At 52.6% G+C, this 2,123-nt stretch overlaps 1 protein-coding gene across 1 annotated transcript; it reads right to left on the bottom strand.

The window, feature by feature from the left end:
* Positions 1–1,913: 1,913 nt before the first annotated feature.
* On the bottom strand, positions 1,914–2,123 carry HRG_06144 (uncharacterized protein; the record flags this gene model as incomplete). Its single annotated transcript, XM_044864615.1, has 1 exon — positions 1,914–2,123. The coding sequence occupies one exon, from the start codon at positions 2,121–2,123 to the stop codon at positions 1,914–1,916; it is 210 nt and encodes a 69-aa protein (XP_044721147.1).

The raw sequence follows: 2,123 nt of genomic DNA on the forward strand, positions 1-2,123 counted from the left end.
ACTCCTTCTCCTGACGTCAAAGTACCAGTGCACTGCTTTGGGAGTAAATGAGTCGAATCTGTTGGCTTCCTGACGCCTACCGACCTTGCTTCTAAGTTCCGGATGGCGTTGAATGAACTTTTCTTCCCAATGACGTCCCAATCTTGAGTCGCAGCCTTGCTGTTTCAGAACGGCAACAACGCAGGCGCGGATTTGACTCTGGGACGGAGCGTAACCCAGAGATTCTTGGCGAAGAGTCCATGCAACCAAGTTGGCCTCCTGGTCTCTGAATAGGAGTTTTCCAGGTTGTTCCTGGTCGGTTAATGCCGACTGACCTCGCATTCTGCTGGAAATAGTACTCTGGGGTATGCCCCATTTCTGAGAAGCCTGGTGCTGCGACAGACCGTTATCAGTGACATCGAGGATTGCCTCGGCCATCACGTTCTCTGTATAGATCGAACGAGGCCTTTTTGGAGCCATTTGTGACAGGTGGTGGAGGATGAGCAATAGTGGAAAGCAAAGGAGGCAGGAGGAGATTAGGGGTCGAAATTGCCATTTTGCGATGCCGGAGTGTCACGGGCCACGACACCTGTGGTCATCAGCTGACCTCACAAAAATGTAAGTTCAGTCATTTCTATACCCGCTACAGGTGACTGTTCGTCAAAAGCTTTAAAATTGAGTAGATTCTGTATAAGTGAAGTTGGTACAATTTGTATGGAGCGGCAACATTTTTGCGGAGCATAAGGGGGGGTTGAGCAGAAGGGGGGTAAGCATGGTACTAGTGGATTTCCCTTCAGACTGAAAAATGGCACTTCTTTCCCGTTCGGGCTGTAGCCAAGGCGCGATGGCTTTGGATCCTTGCTTAGCGCAACAATCCCTGCAATCTGACTGTCCGAACCTGACTGTCCGGAGCCATCCCGCAAGCAAGAGGTCGCGGTGATGATACTTGCAGTGCAGAAAATGTAGACCAGTGTGGCGGGGCATCGGCCAAGGGATGTCGAGGATTTTCCGGTGATCTGCCGGGCCACGGTTACTTCGTAACCTCGATTTAACAAGCCTGTCTTAACTGAACTCTTCTTGCCAGGGAGCAGAGAGCCTAACAGGAGCCCGCTACCCGCTCGCATTAAGCACGTCGTGCTGTAGAGCCGTCGTCGTCAGAGTATCATGCTTACCCCCGTTTGCTCACCCCTCCCCTTATGCTCAGCCAAATGACACTGGCCTCACCAAAAAATCCGAATTTTGAACTGCTTGGATTTCAACTAAAAACGGAGATAAAAATATAAAAGCTACATTATTTGAAAGAGAATCGAACACACTAATTTGTTCTTGGACTTTTTATGACGCGACCCTGTCGCGTGGTGCGCTGGGGAGGCCCAGGTACCTTGACTTCAATCACCGAAGCTGTCTCCGTCTCCGACTCCGCCTCATCCTCTGACGAGTCGCAATCCACCACAACAGCCTTCTTTGGACTCCCAATTTCGGAAACAATCTCATCAGCCACCAGAGCTTCGGCGAGACGCACGAAGCGTCTATTTGGGTTAAGGATGGCTTTTCTCTTTCTTCCTCTCTTCAGCCTGTCCACTTCCTCCTCCAGCCTAGCAATTTTACCATTTTGCACGCCCACACAATGTTACAACATCGCATTAGCGCAACATCAAAGGTGAAGCTTTTTCGCGATCAGAGACGGCCCCGACATCGTCAACCTGCCCCCTGTGAGACATTGTCGGAATTGGATGTTTCATTCATCGCAGCCTATTACTTCGGTCCCTATCCACAGTCATCTACCAAGGAGCCCATCATCCCCCCTCCGCCCTCCCCCACGCATAGCATTGCGGCACCGATATTCCAGGCGAGTGAGTGATGCTCGCGCACCGTCCTGGTCGGCATAATGTGAAGGCGTTGGTCGTGGCTCGATTGTTGTCCCCGCCCATCCCTCAGACACGGCGCTTCTTTCTCTTCTTCTTGCCTCTCATCTCGGCGCGACGAACGTTGCCCTTGCTATCCATCATGCCGTCCTGGGCATCGTTGGGTGCGCCCAAACTGCCGTCGGCTGCCTGCATCCTTGACGCTGCTGCTCCCCCCTCGGACGCGGCAAGGGCGCCGCTGGCGAGGCAAGCCGCGAGAATGGCTGCAAAGGCCTTCAT

Source organism: Hirsutella rhossiliensis (assembly GCF_020360975.1).
Source record: "Hirsutella rhossiliensis strain HR02 chromosome Unknown scaffold00005, whole genome shotgun sequence".
Lineage (NCBI taxonomy): Eukaryota > Fungi > Ascomycota > Sordariomycetes > Hypocreales > Ophiocordycipitaceae > Hirsutella > Hirsutella rhossiliensis.